Consider the following 23,176-nt stretch of genomic DNA (forward strand, 5'->3'; position numbering starts at 1 on the left):
CTGATAAATGAAGGGCTTCAGGAGTAGCGAAATGGGAAGATGATAGCTGTCAAATTTGGGAGTAACCTCAAATTTCTCCACTAAAAGAAGCAGGTTCCTTGAGGTGATAAAGTAATCAATCAGGCTCAATCTGGAGCCGATGAGATAGATAAACTCGGCAGGGTGATCATTTTCAAACGAGCCGTTCATAATGGAGAGGTTAAGTCTGGTAGTCATTAGACTCAAACAAAGACCCAGATAATTTGATCTTTGGTCCTTAGAGAGACGGATAAGAGGAAGCCCATCTGCTTCGGGGCTGGGTGGATGGGCCCTTTGTTGAGTGTAAAAGGTATGATCATCAGGGCCCAGCCTTGTGTTTAGGTCACCACACATCACCACAAATGCATCAGGAATGGAGAGAAGGAGATCTGCTAAGTAGTTTTCAAGTTCAGTCCACATTGCTCTGACCTGTAGCTTCCTACGTTGGGGAGGGAGATAGATATTAATTAGCAGTTTGCATCGGCTGAATTGGACCAGAACTGCCATAGCATATTGCTTGAGCAATGGAAGCAGTTTCGAGGATGCGCGCAGCGAGGTAGCAACAAGCACACCCATGCTGCATTTGGGTCCAGGAGCCATCCGTTCTTACAGGCTTTTAATTAGAATTTTATTAATTTGTTCTAATAATTCTCCTGGGTATGCCTTGGAATGTGCGTCCCAGAGCCCAGCTGATTGGCTGAGGTGCACCCAGGAGAATTGGTTGCCGTGGCAGCGGCCCAGCCATGGAGGCCAGAGGTGGCGGGCCCAGTGTGGGGGGCAGAAGTGGCAGTGGAGAGGAGAGGTGGCTGGGCCCAGAAGCAGAGACGGGGGCAGAAAGGGGGGAGGAGAGGTAACCACTGGCTCCAAAGAGCGCACAGATGCTCTGTGTGGGGTTGGCTAGTTTGTTTAATTGCTTTATGCTAATGTTTTATTTCTGTTTTATGCTACTGTTTTAACTGTTTTGTGTGTTTTAATCTGTGCTGATTTTAAAATATTATTTTAAATTTTGTACACTGCCTAGAGATGTAGATATCAGGTGGTGTAAAAATATGATGGATAGGTTAAAAAAATAGTAAGGTACTACCTGCAATTTGGCTAAAATGCAATATCAAAGACTTAAACGTCAGATTTGTTTCAGTTGTCTTCCTCAGCTTTAGCAGCTGCTGCAGCAGTAGCAACAGCTTGACTGAGTGTGCTGCTAAAAGTGATGCAAGCATTGTTGCCTCTGCAGCACCACCCCCTGCATCAGCTGAGCGCTGATGCTGCCCCACCTTCACATTACTGGCCATGCCCTCAGCCACTTTCCTTATCACCAGGCTGAAAGGCCAGTGCTGACAGCTGCCTCTCTTCTTCTTGGTGGTGTTCAGTGCTGTTTTCCAGCAAGCATTACACTCTCTTAAACCCACCCTCTCTACTTTAGCAAACTTGTCCACTTTGTTTCCTCCTTTTCAGGAGCAGACAAAGCCCACACATTTGTTGCTGGAGCAGGGACAGAGTGTGTGTGAGAGAGACTGGCTGCTGGCAATGAATGCTGCCTGCCTTCAGCTGGTGTCACTACTTGCTGTAGCAGACATCAGGCACCTTGCATTATCAATGGCAGTCTCTCTTGCTGCACTGGCTGAGTGGCTAGCTCTCTCTCTCCTTAACTAAGGCTCCATTTGCAGGGTTATGCTAATCTGATATGTTTAAATTGGGTTCAACACTATACATGTGCATTGTTGGTACACCAGGAATCTGTGGGCCAGGTGTATGCTGCATTGGCACACTAAATCTGTATGTTTCCTGGGACCCAATTCATATTTGATGCTGGCTGTGTGTAACCCGATCGGAGTAAGTTTCTTTTAGATCCCCAATGTCATTTTCGGATCAGTCCTGATGTTTGTATAGGGTGTTTAGGACTTGGCTAGATTAAAATGTAGTCTAGTTTGTTTTGGACCAAAATACTGAACTCTAAGCAGTTAAATAAAAAGTTGATGAGACTTGAGTGAATTGCTTTTCAGTCATGGGTTTAACCTGCATGTGAACCTGACTGCATGGAGTGTTATGCTTCTTGGCAGCCACAAAGTTAGGAAATCTACAGTATAAACAACTAATGTACAGGGAAAATTGACTTATCAGCTAGGTGTTAAGTATTATTGGAATGTATAGTGAGCCTCTCAATCTGTGTGAACCTGCTAAATACACATTAGCAGGACTGGAGTGTCAGACTCTATTTTTTAATAAGCTTCCAGCTAATATTATGCATTCCAAAATTCTTCTTAAATGTGAAGAAAAAATTAATGGAAGCTTCTTGGGGCGGGAGGGGAGACGCCACAGCTATGTGGATGTGGAACTTACTGGGAAATTTGATTCTACCACATCCCTTGCAAAGCATTTTACTTTGTATTTTCCAAAATAATAGCACATTTGAAAGGGTACTTGCTGTTTTCCTCTAGTCTCCTGCAGTTTTTCAAAGCTCCTAGCTTATTTCACCTCACATAGCTTTTCGTCCTGTCACAGCCCTATAGAATATATGAGTTGGATTGAGGAACTGAAGGGATGTGGTCTGGGAATGAGGAAATTACTTATTTCCAGGGATTCTTTCTGTCCCCCTCCCCAATAATAAATTAGGCCTCCTGCATATAGAAGCCACCTAATGGCACAGTGGGAAATGACTTGACTAGCAAGCCAGAGGTTGCCAGTTTGAATCCCCGCTAGTATGTTTCCCAGACTGTGGGGAAAACCTATATTGGGCAGCAGCGATATAGGAAGATGCTGAAAGGCATCTCATACTGCGTGGGAGATGGCAATCGTAAACCCTTCCTGTATTCTACCAAAGACAACCACAGGGCTTTGTGGTCGCCAGGAGCTGACACCAACTCGACGGCACACTTTACCTGAACATACAGGTGTAGACTTTCTGATGTGTGCGTGGTGGGGTCCAGAAAAAATTCCCATTCAAACTTCCCCTCATTTGCATGAAATGTGCATTAAATTTCATTTCATTTCATTTCATTTTTCATTTTAAAAATTACTATACAAATTTCCCTGATGCTCTATGTAGATTGTGACCTGATTTGGCATGTGATTTGACATATTTATACATCTTCATAATTTTAATTTCCCACACTGCATTTCAAAAAATTTTCAAGTAGCCAAGTAGAAATTTTTCCACAGAAAAATGTATAGGGGGAAAATCGAGAAATATTTCCACCCCACATCTCTGGATTATTATTATTTTATTATTTTTATTTTTACATTTATATCTCGCTCTTCCTCCAAGGAGCCCAGGGCGGTGTACTACATACTTGAGTTTCTCTTTCACAACAACCCTGTGAAGTAGGTTAGGGTGAGAGAGAAGTGACTGGCCCAGAGTCACCCCGCTCGTTTCATGGCTGAATGGGGATTTGAACTTGGGTCTCCCCGGTCCTAGTCCAGCACTCTAACCACTACACCACGCTGTGCATGCAAGTTGGCATGAGCATGCAGAGTTTTGCATGGTTATGTCTTGAAAAGATCTGAGATGGAAAAGTTTAAGATTAAAATTACTGTGTCATTTGTGATTGACACAAGCAATATAAGCATATTTACTTGGAAGCAAATGCTGGTAATTTAAAGAAAGCTTGATTTAAAGTACGGGTATTTAGAACTGACGCCTAACTAACTGTACTGATTTTATAGGATACAATGCCAGATCACAGTCAATTTGAAACACACTCCCAATTTCTGTAATTTAGTTAGACTACCTTATAAACAGGCTGCCACCAGTTGCTACAGATGCTGTGGTGAGTGTGTTCACAAACCTTGGAATAATTCTATTTCAGTTGCCCTCTTGGTTCTACTTCATAATAATTCTACTTCAGATTCCCTCTACTCTTGGTTGCCCTCTTCTGTACCTTTTCCCGTTCTACAATATCCTTCTTAAGATACAGTGGCTAGAACATAAGAACAGCCCTGATGGATCGGGCCCAAGGCCCATCTAGTCCAGCATCCTGTTTCACAGAGTGGCCCACCAGATGCCACTGGAAGCCTACAGCAGGAGTTGAGGACATGCCCTCTCTCCTGCTGTTGCTCCCCTGCAACTGGTACTCAGAGGTACCCTGCCTTTGAGGCTGGAGGTGGTCTGTAGTCCTCCGACTAGTAGCCGTTGATAGATCTCTCCTCCATGAAGTTTTCCAAGCCCCTCTTAAAGCCATACAGGTTGTTGGCTGTCACCACATCTTGTGGCAGAGAATTCCACAAGTTGATTATGTGTTGTGTGGAAAATTACTTCCGTTTGCAAGTCCTAAATTTCCTGGCAATCAATCTGATGGGATGACCCCTGGTTCTAGTGTTATGTGAGAGGGAGAAGAACGTCTCTCTATCCACTTCCTCTACACCACGCATGATTTTATAGACCTCTATCATGTCTCCCCACAGTCTTTTTTAAAACTAAATAGCCCCAGATGTTGTAGCCTTGCCTCATCAGAAAGGTGCTTTAGGCCCCTGATCATCTTGGTTGCCCTCTTCTGCACCTTTTCCAGTTCTACAATCTCCTTTTTTAGATGTGGTGACCGGAATTGTACACAGTACTCCAGGTGTGGCCGCACCAAAGTTTTGTATAAGGGCATTATAATATTAGCAGTTTTATTTTCAGTCCTCTTCCTAATGAATCCCTAGCATGGAATTGGGACAGGGACAGAATATTGTAATTGTCATTTTTTATTGTATGTTTTTTAACTTTTGTAAACCGCTTTGGGGTTGTTTTTAATGAAAGGCAGTATATAAATTCAACAATAAAAATAAATAAATAAAACAAATTGGCCATTTTCACAGCTGCCGCACATTGAGGCGATACTTTCAATGAGCTGTCCACCACGACCCCACGATCCCTCTCCTAGTCAGTCACCAACAGCTCAGATCCCATCAATGTATACTTGAAGTTGGGGTTTTTCGTCCCAGTGTGCATCACTTTACACTTGCCAACATTGAACAGCATTTGCCATTCTGTCGCCCACTCCCCTAGTTTGGAGAGATCCTTTTGGAGCTCTTCACAATCCGTTTTGGATTTCACTACCCAAAAGAGTTTGGTATCATCTGCAACCTTGGCCACTTCGCTGCTTACCTCTGCTTTTAGATCATTTATGAATAAATTAAAAAGCACCCATCCCAGTACAGATCCCTGGGGGACCCCACTTCTTACTTCCCTCCATTGTGAAAACTCTCCATTTATACCTACCTTCTGTTTCCTTACCTTAACCAGTTAGCAATCCACACATGTACTTGTCCCCTTATCCCATGATTGCCAAGTTTCCTCAGGAGTCTTTGATGAGGGACTTTGTCAAAAGCTTTTTGGAAGTCCAGGTATACTATGTCAACTGGATCACCTTTACCCACACACTTGTTGACACTCTCAGAGAACTCCAAAAGGTTTGTGAGGCAAGATTGACTTTTGCAGAAGCCATTCTGGTTCTCTCCCAGCAGGGCGTGTTCTTCTATGTGCTTTATAAGGATGGGTTCGGATTGGGGGTGGGGGGTCGCTTTAAGAGCGGCGGGAGGGTTTATTTAGCCCTCCCGCCGCTTTCTGCTGTGGCACCGTAATTAGTAGTATAATTGGGGCGGCAGGATAGCTCCCTGCCTCCCCTTCCCCGCTGCGGCTCGGCAAAGCTCCCAGTAATGCTTTGCTTGCGCGCGCACATCAGGGAAAGCGGACGGAAGAAAATGAAGGGGAGAAAGAGAAACAGCAGGGAAGAGGGGTGACGAGGGGGGGAATATAAAGTTAGGGAGAGGGGTTGTGCCAGCGCTAGTGGTGCCAATGTGGTGGGCGTGGAGCGGGAGGGGGCTCCACAGCTCTCTTCAAGTGGGCAAATGCCTTGAGCTGCCACTGATTCCGAAAGATAGCTGAGGCACACTCTCTGAAGCTTAGGTGATTTGAGCCTCAAGGGCTGATTTAACTGGGGCTAATCCTCACAGTCAGCTCTGATTTGGCAGCTGTCTGACTGTGTAAACAAGAAAGAAATAATAATAATAATATTATTATTATTATTATTATTATTATTATTATTATTATTATTATTATTATTAATAATAATAATAATAAATAAATGTGGAGTGTGCCATTGAGTTGCTGTCGACTCCTGGTGACCACAGAGTCCTGTGGTTGTCTTTGGTAGAATACAGAAGGAGTTTACCACTGCCTCCTCCCACGCAGTATGAGATGATGCCTTTCAGCATCTTCCTATATCGCTTCTGCCCCATATAGGTGTTTCCCATAGTCTGGGAATAGTCTGAGAAACATACTAGCGGGGATTCGAACCGGCAACCTCTGGATTGCTAATCAAGTCATTTCCCCACTACACCATTAGGTGGCTCCTTGTGGGTAATTGAAGTCACCCTCTGTCTTTTTACTGCTCTGTCACTCTTTGATGCTTCTCTTATTTGCTTCTCCAACTCCAGGTCACTCTTAGCGTTTTGATCTGGAGGGCGATAGCACGTCCCTAATAAGACAGCTCCTTTCAGTCCTTGTATGGTCACCCATAATGATTCTGTGGAGGACTCTGGTCCTTCTAGCCTTTCTAGTTTGTTGAATTCTATCCCTTCTTTAATATACAGTTCTCCTCCACCCCCAATCCTCTCCTCCCTGTCCCCTCTGTAGCGTTTACATCCAGGAATAACAGTGTCCCACTGGTTCTCACCATTCTACCAGGTTTCCATTATGCCCACTATATCTATTTTTTAAATTAGTAACCAAGCACTCCAGCTCTCCCATCTTCGCTCGGAGGCTTCTTGCATTGATATATAGAAACCTATGTGCTGTGTCTCTTACCTAGTGGTGTTGGTGGTGTGTGCTATCTCCCTTACCTTCATTTGATCTTTTTGAGCAGCTGTCATGTATTTCCTTCTGATCTACTCCTGATTCTACTCTGTCCCCTTCTGGTTTATCCAAAACATTTGCACCTTTGTGCCATAGAGGATTTTGCTTGCCAAACCAGGTACCACTCAGGTACCAAGCCAGGTACCACTCCTCTTGGCAGTCCCCCAGGTGTCATTTTAAAAGCTGCTCTGCATCCTTTTTGACTTTAAGTGCCAGCAGCCAGGTTCCATCTTGCTTCAGCTGGAGCCCATATCTTTTGTACAGGCTCTTCTTGCCCCATAGGAACGTAGGAAACTGCCATATACTGAGTCAGACCGTTGGTCTATCTAGCTCAGTATTGTCTACACAGACTGGCAGCGGCTTCTCCAAGGTTGCAGGCAGAAATCTCTCTCAGCCCTATCTTGGAGAAGCCGGGGAGGGAACTTGAAACCTTCCGCTCTTCCCAGAGCGGCTTCATCCCCTGAGGGGAATATCTTGCAGTGCTCACACATCAAGTCTCCCATTCATATGCAACCATGCTTGCTACCACAAGACCAGCTCTCCTCTCCAAAATGTATCCCAGTGCCTAACAATTCTAAATCACTCCTCCTGGCACCACCATCTTATCTACGCATTGAGACCCTCAGCTCTGCCTGTCCTGCTGGTCCTACATGTGGAATACTTCAGAGAACACTACCCTGGGGGTCCTGGACTTCCATATGCTAACTAGCAGCCTAAATTTGGCTTCCAGGACCTCCCGATTGTATTTCCTAACATCATTGGTGCTGATGCGCACTACAACAGCTGACTGCTCCCCAGCACTGCCTGACAACCTATCTAGATGCCCCATGATGTCCACAATCTTTGCACCAGGCAGGCAAGACACTGTGCGGTCTACACGTGGGTCACAAACCATCTCTCTAAACCCCTAATGATTGAATCAACCACTACTTGGAGGCCCCCACCCCACCAGGGGAGTATCATCTGTGCAAGAGGATATGGATACATCACCTAAGGAAGGGGTCCCTGCTAAGGGAGTGTTTCCTTCTTCATTAGACTGATGTCCTCCTTCCCTGAGACCTTCATTCTCCATGACAGCAGAGGAGCTGTCAGCCTGGGAGTGGGATGCCTCTATCACATCACTGAGGGTCTCATCCACACACCTCTCTGCCCCCTGAGCTTCTCCAGGTCTGCCACCTTGGCTTCAAGAGAATGAACTTGTTCCCCGGGAGCCAGGTGCTCTGAGCGCATACCCAGGGCTTCTGTCCCTCAGGCAGATAGTCATATATGCAACACACTGTGCAATAGCCTGGGAAGCACCGCCCCCCCCTGCTGGCATTCGACCTTCATAACTGATTTGTTTGGTTATTTAGAATATATAGCAATATAGCAATAGCACTTACATTTATATACCGCTCTATAGCCGGAGCTCTCTAAGCGGTTTACAATGATTTAGCATATTGCCCCCAACATTCTGGGTACTCATTTTACCGACCTCGGAAGGCTGAGTCAACCTTGAGCCCCTGGTCAGGATCGAACTTGTAACCTTCTGGTTACAGGGCGGCAGTTTTACCACTGCGCCACCAGAGGATATATAGCACTTCTTTACTTGAAGCTAAGTCCTGGGTGCAGTTGTCAGCTAATTAAAGATTTTAAGCTCTGTCCCCCAAGAAAATTATTGAAGTGGGGTAGTACCCACCTTCTCTTTGTGCTGTGTGTCTCCTTTGTGATAAATGGGGACCGCTTGTGTGTCTCCCCACAGAGTTCCCTGCCGAACTCCCATTAAACTCCTTTGAAATCTGCTTCTGTGAGCAAAGTTCCCCTCGTATGCCTCTGTCCGCACAATAGCACTTTTCAAACTGAGGCCATATCCCAAACGCTGGAATGAGGCCCCACCCCACAAGCTCAGGTGCAGCTAATCTGCTCCTGCTGGCTCTCAGGCACAAGTGATACTGAAACTGCCTTGTCAAAAACAGAGCCCTCACCAGTCAGAATTCAAACCCTAGGAAAGCCTTGCCCTTAACAGTTCACCTTGTCCTTTCCCCACTTGTTTCTTGTTGGTTTATTTATATATTTCCTTGGTTGCTTGCTGTTGTCTTTAGAAAAAAAATAAAGTCTTGCTGCTTGCCCTGGTGTGCCTCTTGACTTCACAAGAGCTTGTCCCAAACTACTTAACTAATAAAGCTGATGTTCTTTGACCCTTGCTTAGGAACGCAAATGTAAATTATTCTATAGGGCAGAGATTTGAAAACTACTTTTTATGCACATTGTTTTTGCTCTTGTTTTTGCTTTTTTAACCCCCAAAGTAGAGCTTCCTGTTCCAAATTTGAACACTTGTCTGAATTGGCTTATTTTTAACAGGAATGAAAATGATGTACATTCCATGCAGTGTTCCCTCTAACAGAAAATCCCAGATGTTGTTGACCACAACTCCCAGCATCCTTAGCCAAAGCCCACTGCAGCTAAGGATTCTGGGAGCTGTAGTCAACTACATCTGGGATTCCCTCTTAAAGGGAACACTGATTCCATGCCATCAATCCAATAAGATCCGCTGCTCCTTTCCTGACACAGGTTGTGGTGTTTCTTGGCATCTCCTTTTTCCTTATGAGATAAGTAAAATGAAAGCTTTGGCCTATGAAAATGCCTTCCAGATGGAATATAGTATGTTTTAATCTCATCTGGAGTAAGATGAAGGGCTAAGGCCATCTTGGTAAAGTTATGATGATAGTGTGGTTCTTCAGAGCATATGCTGAAACGTTTTGCGTTAGCCAAAACAGATTGTTTAGTAGTAATGCTGGAAATTGGCTTCACTGTGGTGTTAACTTTTCATGTAACTTTTGAATCTATTCATATGTGAGTATCAGTTACTGTGAATGAGACTCTGATCTTAATCTATAAAAATGGTCAGGAAAAGTTAAGAATAGGGATGTGCACAAAATGGATTTTGCTTTCTGTTTCAAGCTCGAAACACAAATGGCCAAAACGTTTGGCAAAAACAGGAATCAAGCTGATTGTTTTGCCAAAATAAGTCCTATGTGGGTTTTGGGGAAAGATTAAAATTTTGTTAAGAATCGCCCGCTTGCCCATTTCTTGTGTGGGTTGGGTGTCATGTATTCCTTATACTTCCTGGATTCTAGTTAGGTATGTTATTTTAACTATATAGTACATGTTGTAGATTTGAATTATATCTTGGGGTAAACTGACTTTACCCAAGTGAATATGTAATTATCAGAATCAAAGGGGAGGAGATTTCAGTATTCAGAAAAGATAATGTATGGTTATTGTGTTTCAAGTACTGTATTCCAACAATTCCAGAGCAGCTCCAAAAACAAGATTCATGTATCACTCATTAATTGTTCATTGTAAAAAAGCTTGTGTCTAAAAGTTTGATATACCACACAAATGAATGTGAATATTGCATATAAAATATCTAAGTAACTCAACCCATATGTCAGGACAATGAATCAACTTGAGAATAATGTCAATAAAATTGAATCCTGTTTATTTAAAAACTAACTATGTCAGGAACACCTGAAATTATTACACCTTCTGGCAAATAAAACATACATTGTTGTTCTAATTACATATAAATTTTATTGATAATATACTAACATTATGAATTACCCATAACTTGCCAAAATTACTCCTAAACTAAGAACTGAATTGTCTTGAGAAGTTTGTTTTTCTCTCATCCCCATGTGAAAGTTTTCCATGCCTCTCCCTCCGATATTGAATTAAAGAAGATTTCAACCTAATTCAGTTCTTTCAAGACAGATCAGAGTTGTCTCTTATGCAACCTCAGAATAACCTATTGTTGTACATACAGAGAATGGGGCCACTATCACTCAGGCCACAAATAATATAGGGATGACTATGGTCTCAAATCCACAGGAGGAAAATTTGAACTTCAATAGTAATTTCTGTCTTGTATGTAATATGAATCACTATTCATATTACCAGTGATGTATCATATCTTATGTGCCTGCACAGCACCTGGTATGCACATATGGTGCTATGATGAAATTTTATCATTGAGCTTTAAATTTCTCCCACAGGCTGGATAATTATTGGATCAGCAATGGCAGTGGATCCTATGGCTGGAAGACTGGTTGGCTAATACTTAAAAAAAAAAAAAAATTATATGCCGCTTAATATACAACCGCTGCTAACTTTGACAAAGAGGCACCTTTAAACGTGGTGATTCTCTTTATTTAGCAGGGGGAGAGTAACTGGCCCTTTCCACCCCCAGCACAGTACCTCCAGTTTGCTGGTGCCTATTGCTGGTGCCTATCTTATGTTTCTTTTAGATTGGGAGCCCTTGGGGACAGAGATCCATCTTATTTATTTATTATTTCTCTTTGTAAACCACCCTGAGCCATTTTTGGAAGGGCGGTATAGAAATCGAATTAATGATGATATTATTTCTTGTTTACACAGTCAGACAGGTGTTATTGACTGGTTTGTTTTATCCAGACATCGAGTCCTTCCCAAGGACCTGGGATGGCTGAATTTTATTGTCAATTGTTATAGATATTGTCGCAGAATGCAGGCTGTTCCCAGTAAAGCTGCTTTTTGTAATTGGCTGATGGTGATTTCTGTGGCCCCTATGGTGTTGAGGTGCTCTTCAAGGTCTTTTGGAACTGCACCCAGGGCACCAATTACCACTGGGATTATTTTGGTCTTTTTCTGCCACAGCCTTTCAATTTCCATTTGTAGATCTTTGTATTTGGTGATTTTTTTCTATTTCTTTTTCTTCTATTCTGCTATCCCCTGGTATTGCTATGCCGATTATTTTAAATTGTTTTTTTTTTCTTCTCGACTACAGTTATATCTGGTGTATTGTGTGGCAGATGTTTGTCTGTTTGTAGTCGGAAGTCCCATAATATTTTTACATCTTCATTTTCTACCACTTTTTCAATTTGATGGTCCCACCAATTTTTGGCTACAGGTAGCTTGTATTTTTTGCAGATGTTCCAGTGTATCATCCCTGCTACCTTGTCATGCCTTAGTCTGTAGTCAGTCTGTGCAATCTTATATAAATATATAATTAATATATGCAATCTTATATAAATAAACAGCTGATTAGGTGGCCCACTGTTTCATCTGCTTCTTTACAAAGGCGGCACTTGCTGTTTGTTGACTTTACTATTTCTGCTCTTATTGCATTTGTTCTTAGTGCCTGTTCTTGTGCAGCCAGTATTAAACCCTCTGTTTCTTTCTTCAAGTAACCATTCTTAAGCCATTGCCAGGTCTTGGTGATGTCTGATTCTCTACTTACATTGTGCAAATATTGACCATGCAGGGACTTATTTTTCCACTTTTCTGCTCTGGTCTTGACTTGTTCTTTCTTGTAGGCCTGCTTTCTTTCATTGGTGTTGAATAGTTTCGCGTTATTGACCATTTGAAGTGCATCTTCTTCACTGTCCTTGATATATTCTTCAAGGCCTCTTTTCTCCTCCTCTACTGTTTGATGGACTTGCAGCATTCCTCTTCCACCTGAGCTGCGAGGGAGGTATAGCCTATTTACATCACTGCGGGGGTGCAGAGCATGATTGATGGTCATGATTTTCCTGGTCTTACGATCCAGCGTCTCTAGCTCTGCCTGGGTCGAGTCTATTATTCCTGCAGTGTATCTGATAACAGGTATAGCCCAGGTGTTTATGGCTTGTATGGTGTTCCCGCCATTGAGTTTGGACTTGAGGATTTTTCTAACTCTCCTGATGTATTCACTTCCAATTTTTCGTTTAACTTCAGTGTGTGCGATGTTATCAGCCTGGAGAACGCCCAAGTATTTGTAAGGTTCTTTCTCTTCCAGGTTCTTGATCTTGCTTCCATTGGGCAGTTCTATTCCTTCTGTTTTTGTTATTTTTCCTCTGTTCATTATTAACGCAGCACACTTGTCTAGTCCAAACTCCATTGCTATATCGCTACTGAATATACGGACAGTGTTTAGCAGTGATTCGATTTCTGACTGGGACTTTCCATACAACTTCAGATCGTCCATGTACAGCAGATGGTTGATTTTACTGGATGTTTTAGATGTTTGGTATCCGAGGCCTGTTTTGTTTAGTATTTGTGAAAGTGGGGTCATGGCGATTACAAACAACAGAGGGGATAGTGAGTCCCCTTGGAAAATGCCTCTTCTAATGCTAACCTGTCCAAGTGCCTCGCCATTGATTGTTAGCTGTGTATTGCATATGATCATTGCTTTTTTTTATAAATATCTGAATGTTTTTGCTGACACCAGTTGTTTCTAAACATTTTAGTATCCATGTGTGAGGCAATGAGTCGAAGGCTTTCTTGTAGTCAATCCATGCAACACTTAGATTGGTTTTTCTTCTCTTGCAATTTTCTAAAATCATTTTGTCAATCAGCAGCTGGTCTTTTGTGCCTCTGGTGTTCGGGCAATTTCCTTTCTGTTCAACTGGAAGCTGTTTGTTAGTTAACAAGTGTTGCATCACTTCATCTGCTATTATTCCTGTTAATAATTTGAACATGATTGGCAGGCAGGTGATCGGTCTGTAATTACTTGGAACTGCACCTTTTGCTGGGTCTTTCATGATGAGATGAGTTTTCCCAGTTGTTAGCCATTGTTCAATATCACCTCCTTGCAAAATGTGATTGAACTGTTTTTATCATTATTATTATTATTATTTTACACAGTCAGACAGGTGTTATTGACTGTTTTGTTTTATCCAGACATCGAGTCCTTCCCAAGGACCTGGGATGCCAGAATTTTATTGTCAATGTTGTTGCTGCTGTTGCTGCTGCTGCTGTTGTTGTTATAATATAATAGCCTACCTTTTAAAAATCTAAATAAATTGTTTGTGAAAGAGAGGGTAATAAAGGCAAAAGTAGTGTACAGGAAACTCCATACTGTACTGTAGGAGACTGAGTTCATGTGTAGTGAAGGAGACTGATCAGAGAGTCAACTTGATGCTGTATTTCTGCTAATATTTATTTTTATTCAAGTGAAAAGCCATTTCCAGCCATGCGTATAGGGCTCAGTGTAATGTTTTATACTGGTGACAAAGGCTGATATCCACATTAATGCTGCACACATGCTATGGGGGAAGAACAGTTTTCACTGATCTCATTCCTCTGTAACCCATTGTGCTTCCCAAAAATATGTCCCTGATGCTTGCATGACTCTTGGGACCATACCTTTGGGAGGTACAGTGGGCTACAGAGGAAAGGGAAGAATAGTGAACATTCTTTAGATTTACACAGCATGTACAGTGTAAATCTAAATGTCAGCCAGTTTTTCTAATCTGTTTATAAGCTCCTGACATAAGCTGGTTTTGGAATTCCATCATCAAATTAGACCAGTATGTAATCAGTGTTCTGGCAGAATTCTGAAAGAGGCTTGGGATGTCATTGGTCTGTCAACAGGTTGGATATGTTTATCAATTCCCGTTACATTTACCTTTGTATACAGACATGGGAATAGCACCCATGTTTTGCATACTATAACTTGCAAAGCTACCCAAGCAGGGTTCAGCACCTCTTAATTTTATATGTGACTCTATTGGCATAAGTCATTCTGCTGGGTTGTTAAATCTTGAGCTTCATTTTGCTCATCCATATGCACAACTTTTCTTCCCCCCCATACCCAGCTCATATCTTCTGTCATGCCTAAAAAACTAGATCGATATTGTTTGGCTATAATATAGATCTCTGAGCATGCATACATCAGAACACAGCTGGAGGGAGGGAGCCAAACACATTGGCTCCTTTTTCTCTTGGTTATACAACTCTACATTCCAGTAGCCTCAGGCTTTCTGAAGAACTAGTATGCATTTATGCACCTGCAAAAGGTTCTCATGATGTGGAAATACAGACAAACTGTGCTTTTTTATTTATTAATGTAAAGTGGAATTTGTTCTACTCCAACAGAATGAGAATTGATAGCAAACCCATCAGAATAACATTTTTTAGCTCACCAGTAGGTCAACCAAGAAGGATAAATGTGTAACCAGTGCCGAGAGCTGCTTTTGTTTTTTAAAACAACTGGTTACATCTCTTTCAGCAATTAATTAGGTACAAAGTCCTGTCTCAGTATGGGGAAGAGGGTTTGACTTACCTCCCAGTTGTGTGCCTGCTAGTATGGAGATAGATATTCCCTTTCAGGGGGTTGGTTCCATACTGTTTGTGGTTTATGTCCCAAATAGTTGCTGTGTGTTCCTTTTACAATATTAGTGGTAAATATAACTTGTTTCTATTGCTAATAAAGGGGTAAACATTATGTATGAATAAGCTTAGAAAAGCCTTAGCAACCTAACCCACTTGTTTGGTGTTCCTTGTTTTCCTTTAGTGAAGCTGTGGTCAACCAACTTGGACAATTCAGTAGCAAGTATTGAGGCCAAGGCAAACGTGTGTTGCGTCAAATTCAGCCCATCATCAAGGTACCATCTGGCCTTTGGTTGTGCAGGTAGGTGTAACAATTAATGTTTTGAATGCTGGACAACACAAACAGAATCCCCCGTGTATCCAGACTACCCTTGCTTTGTTATGTTGGAGCTGTTGGTCTAATCATTAAGACAACTATAGCCAGGCTATGATCAGTGATGCAAATTATGCAAAACATAGTAATTCTTATCTCTCTCAGAAGGCAGTTCTTACAGCTGGGATGGTGCAAACTCTGGCTGGGTCAATCTTCTGATTTAGGAAGTAGGAGCAATTTCCCTCACACACTGACCCCCTCTTTTAGATATGAAGTAGGGGTTTTGTAGAGTTTCTTAGAGCTCTTTCTTCAGATGTCTTGATTGAGTTTTATTTTACTGAGAGTTTCTACTTCTCCTATTAAGGAATTAAAGATTGGGGATTAAAAAGGGAGGGGGAATTTGAGGAAGAAGGCTTCCACACATATCAGGTACTGCCTTCTGTTCGCTTTCTCACTCTCCCCCACCACCCACTCCATGTCAAGACAACGTCGGTATTGATGTCTGAGACACTGAAAAAGCCTTCAGGTTCTCCCTGTGAAACCTTCTGTTTGCCTTTGCTCCTGGGCGGATTGCTAGGAGCCAGTGGCTGAAGTCATTCAGAAGGAAGAGAGCTGGTCTTGTGGTAGCAAGCATGACTTGTCTCCTTAGCTAAGCAGGGTCCACCCTGGTTGAATATGAAAGGGAGACTGGACGTGTTGAGCACTATAAGATATTCCCCTTAGGGGAAGGAGCCGCTCTGGGAAGAGCATCTGGGTTCCAAGTTCCTTCCCTGGCATCTCCAAGATAAGGCTAAGAGAGATTCCTGCCTGCAACCTTGGAGAAGCCGCTGCCAGTCTGTGTAGACAATACTGAGCAAGATGGACCTATGGTCTGACTCAGAATATATGAAAGCTTCCTATGTTCCTAGAATCTTTAAAGTGCAGCCTCCTTTGCCTTTTCTCCATTCCAGCTAGTCTGACACAGAACTGGAAAATTGTGGACTGCTGCTCCACACAAATAACCTGTTCAATCTCCCCTCGCCTCCCAATAACTGGAAGCAGAAGTTTAGGGCTACAGCCAAAACAGTGCATCTCTGCTTTCATTTCCTCTCCCCCATCCCTTGTGGCTGGGAAGGGCCAGAAAGCAAAGCAGTAGCAAACCAAAAATCAGGACATCGGAGAAGAGGCAACTGGCAGTTTATCTTGCAGCTTCTTGCTTTCTTGTAATCTCCAGTTCTGCACAAGGATAAGAGCCACAGCACTCCACTGAAACCCAAGGACGTGCAAACTGGGGGCATGCAGTCCCAATATTTCTAAGCCCCTTGGGAACTATGCACCAACACAGGGGTGGGTGTGTGTGTGTGTGTGTGTGTGTGTGTGTGTGTGTGTGTGTGTGTGTGTGTGTTCGGGGTGGGTAGGTGGGCTTATTGCCTATGCAGCTGGCAAAGTTTGTGAAGAGTAGCTCTTCCAAAAATGTACAACTCCTGTCTCCAGCTTGACTTTTGTGTGTTGTATACTTGGCTGAAATACTTTGACTGATGTTGGTGGAAAAGACTGAACACTTTGAATGCTCTGTTGCTAATTATCAGTATAAAGTGATCTGAACGTTGGTATTTGAAGATTGAAGATTGTGCGATTAGTAGCAGTACATTTCGTTTTAAATTACTTAAGTACAACCTTAAAGCAAAATTTTTAAAGTTTTATTAAGTGTTGGAGAAATTGGATGCATGCAGCATAAAGGTAGGATTGATTACTGGTGAGTGTCAGGGATCAACAATATATACCAGCTTTCTGTGCTTTCTTGAGCCCGCTAATGAGAATCCCTGTGTTTCTTTTTCTAACTTGAATCAATTTTCTAGCTTGACTGAATTATAAAATGCCTTTAAAATCATTCTATGGCACAAAATGTTAAAAAACAATCCATAAGGCTGTTCTCACGAGCAGCCTGGCCCAGGCTAAGGCAGCCCAGCCTGAGTTAGGCTGCTTGTATGCAGCATCAGGATTGAGGTGGATCCTGGAGCTGCCATGGCACCCAACCCACCCTTTTTTATTTTTGTTTGTTTTTACATGTATATCCCTTTGAGGAGCTCAAGAGTGGTGTACATGATTTTTTTTATCCTCACAACAACCCTGTGGGTTAGGCTGAGAGGTATGTGACTGACCCAGAGTCACCCAGTGAGTTTCATGGTTGAATGGGGATTCGAACTCAGCTCTTCCCAGTGCTAGTCAAACACGCTAACCACTACGCTATGCTGGGAATACAAGTTGAAAACCACTGTTCTGAAGTGTTATAGAAATGTTAAGTATTATTATTTTTGCCTCAACTTGTAAAGACAACTTTCTAATTTGAATTGTTTCCAAGATTTGCATTAATAGATCACAATTACAGCACACTTAGCTGAGAAAATAAAATAATAGCTATTTCTCTAAGGGATCTTACTTTACATGATAGGAGAATGTGCTTCAACACCAAACTGTTATTCCATTTGAGGTTAAGGGCACAAGCGCGCCCTTAACCTGGTGGCCTGGATTCTGTGTTTGCTCGTGCTGCTTGCAGCCTGAGCAGACACAGAGGTGGGGGGGCCTAGAGCACCTGTCTGACAGGGGAATCTCCCAATACATCGTGCTCATTGTGTGATGCATTGTGGGATTCCCAGAGGCCGGGACACATTGTCCCAGCCTCCAGAAAGCTGCATGGCTCCCAGGAGAGCCACTTGTGTGCACGGCCAAACCGTATGGACAGTGGGGTGGCAGGGAGGGCAAGGAGATTGCCAAAGGGAAGGGAAGTTCAGTGCAGCCTTCCCGCCTGACTGCTTGGCCTCCAGTCGTGTGAATAGCCTTCAAGCTTCTCAGGAACATTTTTCCATTGCCTATTTTTTTGTTGAAATAAAGTTTATTTATTTATCAATAAAGTAGTGCCAGCAGCTTTGACACTTCTCGATAAATCACAATTACAGTATTGTCAGTCCACTTCCTTGTATCATTTTAAAATGAAGGTTCCAGCAATTTTACTGTATCATGCAATGCTCAGAAGGGTGGGGAGAGAGGAGTGCCACTGAAAAGTAAAAGTTGATATTTCTGTATTCTAGGACAAATGGCATGTGCATGCTTCTGCTCTTCAGTTCTGCCTTTGCGAAGCCTGAAGGTTCCAGTTAGAATTTCCCCCCCCCACACACACTTTTTTTTTTAAAGTAAAGGATCTGTCCCTTATAGTTGCAAGTAGCACAAATTCATGAAGGGCTAAAAATAAATAAATAAATACAAACCTAAATGCACTGGATTGGTACAATGCAGCTTGGATTGGACTTGTCTAGAACCAAAAATGAGCGAATTGTGTACTTCAGTTTCTGTATCAGTTTCAACACACTAAATATCATTACATTTGTTTGGAACCCCCTGTGTGTCTGAGCTCTTCTAGTTCTTAAGTGTATACATCAAGATTTCTCAAAGGCTGCAACAAGATTTAGATTCATGGGTTTCAGTTTGGGGCGGGCGAGGGGATAAGCATAATCTAAGTTTAAATGCATCTGCCATTGTGTTGGTCCATTCACATGTAATGGCAGTATGCCAGTTGAGCCCCCATCATGTTCCAAGCTGCAAGTATGCTAATATTATACATGAACAGGGTAGCTCTCGGGGTAAATGTATCTAAGCATGACCAGCTGCATGTGGAATGCTTAAAAGGGCAAGTACTTCATGTTTTATATAAATCAGGCCATGAGCAGATGAATAATCTTCTCCAGTTGCACCCACTCAGTAAGGAGGGCAAGATGTATAGGTGTAACATATGGACAGCACTTTATAGTTAGACATACATTGTGTTTTAGGGTTCCTGAAGGGTGGAATCTTCACTATAAAATTTTGCAAAACATTTTGCCTTCTTACTCTTCAGCACTGAGGAGATAGGTAGCCTCTTGTACTATATCAGTTCTGACATGGGGCTGTGTAATGCATTGCTCCATTCTTGGTGTAATTAAGTCATGCTCTTAGAAGTGACTGGAGGTGGTTGCTCCTCTCCCTAGGGAAACCTGCCTTATAAGTCATTTAAGGAAATGAACACTAGAGAGTGAGTGTGCGTGCGTGCGTGTGTGTGTGTGTGTGTGATGTACCTGCATGAAAACAGCAGCTCTTAAACCTTATGACATAACATACTGACTTTTAAATTAACTCAGTGGATACATTCGCATGTTTAATATATTCTCACTCTGAAACTGATCTTTCTCTAGAGCAGGGATTCTCAACGTGTGGGTCCCCAGATGTAATTGGACTCCAACTCCCATAATTCCCAACCAAAGGCCACTGGGGCAGGGGATTATGGGAGTTGAAGTCCAATAACATCTGGAGACCCAACGTTGAGAACCCCTGCTCTAGAGGCTCCCAGGGGGTGTTTGTTACCATAGTATGGAACCTCCCCCTGGAATGATAGGAAGGCTCCTTTTACAGGAAACTTCTCCAAGGGTAAGAACCTCCCTGCCTGTCTAGCAGCTTGGTAAGAGCTCCTTTTGAGCTCATGATTTAGTTCATTTCCATTTTTCTTTCTCCCTCCCACACCCCAACACATTCAGTTCGGACTGGGACTCCTCACAAGGAAAAGGGGGAGGGTGAAGAGCCTTCTAGCCAGTTGCAAAGGCATCAGCAGCTAGGTCTCCTCAGTGGGATGCCAGCCCTTGATCAAATTGGGACCTCATCACCAGCACAGACACTAGCTCAGGCCTCATTCCTTCACAAGGACTCATCTACAGAATGCATACCCTATCTGTGTTTTCAGTGGGGTGGATGGTCAGGGTGAATCAGAGTGGCCTCAATCCCTGGGAACAGTGATGTGGAGGTTAATCTGAGGGTTGGTTAGCAAGAATGGCAAAGCTAACCAAAAGTTGGACCATGTATGCTGAATGATATTCACACACTAAATGCTGAACAGAACCTGAACACTGAACAAAGTACTAGTTTTTGGGGGGTGAGGTTTGTACACTAAAGACTGAGTGTTTTTGACAGACAGGCTGAGGTCAAGAAAAGTTGGTTCTATTCATCAGCCAGACAGAAATTTTACTTGTCAGTTGATTCCTTGGGCTATGTTGGTACATTACTTGTCAGGATATTTTTCACTCATCAGGCATTGTTTTTCACTTGTCACAGACAAGTAGACTGGTGAGTTTCCTGAGCCCTGCAGACAGTGCTGAGCACCTTCTAAAGTGAGAAATCTTATCTGAGTACTGATGAGGGGAATCGATGAAGTACAAGACTTCATTTCCATTTTTAGGAGATTCAGATAAGCTGAATGATAGAACTCACTATGGGTTCTGAAGCTCATTCTTCAAGATTGCTCTAATTATGAGGTTCTAGTCCTCAAGGCTTAATCAGTAATAGGGAATAGGTTTTGTGCTTGAATGAGGAGACTGCTGTCCTGAGGAATTTCTTTGTTAGCGATTACCTTTAATTTCCTGGGGAAGGCATCTTAAGATATACATACCAGACTTGTTTGTAGTTGTTCTAGGGCTGCTGATTTACTTAGCCTTGTTCATCCCTTTTGTTGTTGGTATCCAGTAAGGGAGAGAGGTACTGATAGCAAAGCTTCTTTTATCTTCCATAGTAAAATGTCTTTTTCTGTTTGGTCTCTGGCAATGCCAATCTGGACCTGAGAAAGTCCTGGTACTGCTTGGAAGACCCATAAGCATATAGTTTGGAGTGAAAAGGCACTCCTAACATTCCTCTTGCTTCTTCCTGACACCCACACACCCCAGTGTACCAACAAGGGTGGGGGCTGCCTGTTGAGTTTTGCTCAAGCTTGGTCCCAAAAGAACAAGGGATATGGAATTGCAAAGCCCAGTGAGTGCACAGGGGATTTCTACATCTCATAGCAAACAGTAGTAAAGACCCAGCTGTACATGTAGCTTAGCATTGTTGGATCTAGTTGTTTCAATGCTTCTGAAGGGAAATGCTGGTAAAACCACCTGTTCTCTTGACCCTTGCCCGACATGGCTAATACTATCTGGCAGGGAGGTTGTCGTAGAAGGCCTGGTAGAGATCATAAATGCTTCTCTGAGGGAGGTCAGGATGTCTCCTTGTCTTAAGGACACAATTATTAGACCACTTCTGAAGAAGCCTGCCCCTGATTCCTCAGAGTTGAGCAACTATAGGCCTGTCTCCAACCTTCTGCGGCTTGGCAAGGTAACTGAGAGGGTGGTGACATCTCATCTCCAGGCAGTCTTGGATGAAACTGATTATCTAGACCCGTTTCAGACCAGCTTTCGGGTTGGCTGTGGGGTGGAGACTGCCTTGGTCGGCCTGATGGATGATCTCCAACTGGCAATTGACAGAGGAAGTGTGTGACTGTTGGTCCTTTTGGACCTCTCAGCAGCTTTTGATACTACCAACCATAGTATACTTCTGGAGCGTCTGAGGGGGTTGGTGGGTGGAAGGCACTGCTTTGCGGTGGTTCCACTCTTACCTCACAGGCAGATTCCAGATGGTGTCTCTCGGGGACTGTTGTTCTTAAAAAACTGGATTTCGGTATGGTGTCCCTCAGGGCTCCATATTGTCTCCGATGTTTAACATCTACATAAAACCACTGGGAGAGATCATCAGGAGATTTGGTGCAGGGTGTTATCAGTATGCTGATGATACTCAAATCTACTTCTCCATGTCAACATCATCAGAAGGCATAACCTCCCAAAATGCCTGCCTGGAGGCAGTGATGGGCTGGATGAGAGGTAACAAGCTGAGACTGAATCCAGATAAGACGGAGGTACTTATTGTGCGGGGTCGGACCTCTGGAGATGATTTTGATCTGCCCGTTCTGGATGGGGTCACACTTCCCCAGAAGGAACAGGTACGCAGTCTGGGGGTGCTTCTGGACACAAAACTCTCCCTGGTGTCCCAGGTTGAGGCAGTGACCAGAGGTGCCTTTTATCAGCTTCGGCTGATATGCCAGCTGTGTCCGTTTCTTGAGATAAATGACCTCAGAACAGTAGTACATCTGCTGGTCACCTCCAGACTTGACTACTGCAATGCGCTCTATGTGGGGCTGCCTTTGTATGTAGTCCGGAAACTGCAGTTAGTCCAGAATGCGGCGGCCAGATTGGTCTCTGGGTCATCTCAGAGAGACCATATCACTCCATCTTAAAAGATCTACACTGGCTGCCGGTAAGTTTCCAGGCAGAGTGCAAGGTTTTGGTTATAACCTATAAAGCCCTAAACAGCTTGGGCTCTGGGTATTTAAGAAAACGTCTTCTTTGCTATGAACCACATCGCCCATTGAGATCATCTAGAGAGGCTCGTCTGCAGTTGCCACTGACTTGTCTGGTGGCTACTCAGGGACGAGCCTTCTCCATCGCTGCCCCAAGGCTTTGGAACACGCTTCCTGCTGAAATAAGAGCCTCCCCATCTCTTAAAACTTTTTAAAGGGCAGTCAAGATGCATTTGTTCACGCAAGCTTTTAATTAGATACTGTTTTAATTGTGTTAATTGTGTTTTAATAGTTTTAATTTTAATTGTTGAAATGCTTTAATCTTTTATTGGCTGTTCTTATTGTTTTGTAAACTGACCAAAGAACTTCCATTTTGGGCGGTATAGAAATGTATTTAATAAATAAATAAAATAAAGGGTTTTAACAGGAACAGAAGATGTTAAGGCTCAATAATGTATACATGCTGTTGGACACTTGTTTGAGTTTGTATAATCTTGTATTCTATCATGAAATATATTTGTAGGCCCAAGTATACCCCAGTAAAGATAAAATGTGCTGTCGAGTCGGTGTTGTGGTTGTCATTGGTAGAATACAGCTAGGTGCAACAGTTCCTTTTTTTTAAAAAGTACATAGCATTCTGGTATGATTTTGATTATTTTTCTGATTCCATACCCCAGTACAGAATGAGAAAAATAATCAAAATAGTACCAGATGGCTATGCTTAAAAAAAAGAAAGAAA

The 23,176-nt window shown here is 42.9% G+C and overlaps 1 protein-coding gene across 2 annotated transcripts in view; it reads left to right on the forward strand.

Annotated features, from left to right (window-relative positions):
* COP1 (COP1 E3 ubiquitin ligase) overlaps positions 1–23,176 on the forward strand; it is a 230,370-nt gene that overhangs the window by 130,214 nt on the left and 76,980 nt on the right. For both annotated transcript variants that reach the window (XM_053247199.1, XM_053247200.1), the window contains exon 15: positions 15,144–15,260. In XM_053247199.1, the coding sequence (XP_053103174.1) occupies positions 15,144–15,260 (117 nt within the window). The remainder of the gene's footprint in view (positions 1–15,143; positions 15,261–23,176) is intronic.

Source organism: Hemicordylus capensis, chromosome 4, assembly GCF_027244095.1.
Source record: "Hemicordylus capensis ecotype Gifberg chromosome 4, rHemCap1.1.pri, whole genome shotgun sequence".
Taxonomy (NCBI): Eukaryota; Metazoa; Chordata; class Lepidosauria; order Squamata; family Cordylidae; genus Hemicordylus; species Hemicordylus capensis.